Below are 696 nucleotides of genomic sequence, written 5' to 3'. Positions count from 1 at the left end.
GCTCATTTATCACCTCTGATACTTTTTCATTGAACTCCTTGGTTTGGGGTCTTATGAGTGTCTTATGAGCAGATACACTGTGCACTTAGAAAGAGCAAGGACATGTCAACCACTGTCTCAGAAAGACACAGAAAGTAAGACATTTTTTTTCTTGTTACATTTAAATGACTTGGTCTAAACATTGAAGTCTTTACTGACATAGATAATCTAAAGAAATTAGTTTTTACATTTTCAATCAATCTTAAAGTCAAACGGCTTTAGTGTGTACATACTGTATGTAGTATTGCTTTCCTACTTGTTATACTTAACAATACTTTACATGCATCCAACACTGACCAATATAGAATGTTATTTAATCCATCCACAATGTTACCTGACAGATCTGGAGTCTGCGGCTGGCTTCTTGGGGAGCTATTCCATCAGCCATAGGGCCTTCCTAAAACAGACCATGTGATTAATTTATTCATTTAAATTGATTGAAAAACTTACTAACACTGAGGAGACTTATAGATTACTTACTGAATCATATTGTTTCACAAAGGTGTCAACATCATTTTGGAAAATGGCCACACACTCTAGAAGGTTTTGTTTGAACTTGGGCTGCATACAAACAAGATCCTCTTGCACCGATCTCTGTGAGTCAGAAAAAATCAAGATCACACTTGAGTTACAAAAGAACACATAAGATTCCAAAGC

The 696-nt window shown here is 35.6% G+C and overlaps 1 protein-coding gene across 1 annotated transcript in view; it reads right to left on the bottom strand.

Annotated features, from left to right (window-relative positions):
- Positions 1-696, bottom strand: part of LOC116701802 (dynein heavy chain 8, axonemal) — a gene marked incomplete at its 3' end in the record, with an annotated part of 34,363 nt that overhangs the window by 21,011 nt on the left and 12,656 nt on the right. The window contains exons 28-29 of the mRNA XM_032535769.1: positions 520-633; positions 374-436 (exon numbers count right to left, since the gene is read on the bottom strand). Coding sequence (XP_032391660.1) covers positions 374-436; positions 520-633 — 177 coding nt within the window. The remainder of the gene's footprint in view (positions 1-373; positions 437-519; positions 634-696) is intronic.

The sequence above is a fragment of the Etheostoma spectabile genome, chromosome 2 (genome assembly GCF_008692095.1).
Source record: "Etheostoma spectabile isolate EspeVRDwgs_2016 chromosome 2, UIUC_Espe_1.0, whole genome shotgun sequence".
Lineage (NCBI taxonomy): Eukaryota > Metazoa > Chordata > Actinopteri > Perciformes > Percidae > Etheostoma > Etheostoma spectabile.
This window is presented reverse-complemented; position numbering and strand designations above follow the sequence as displayed.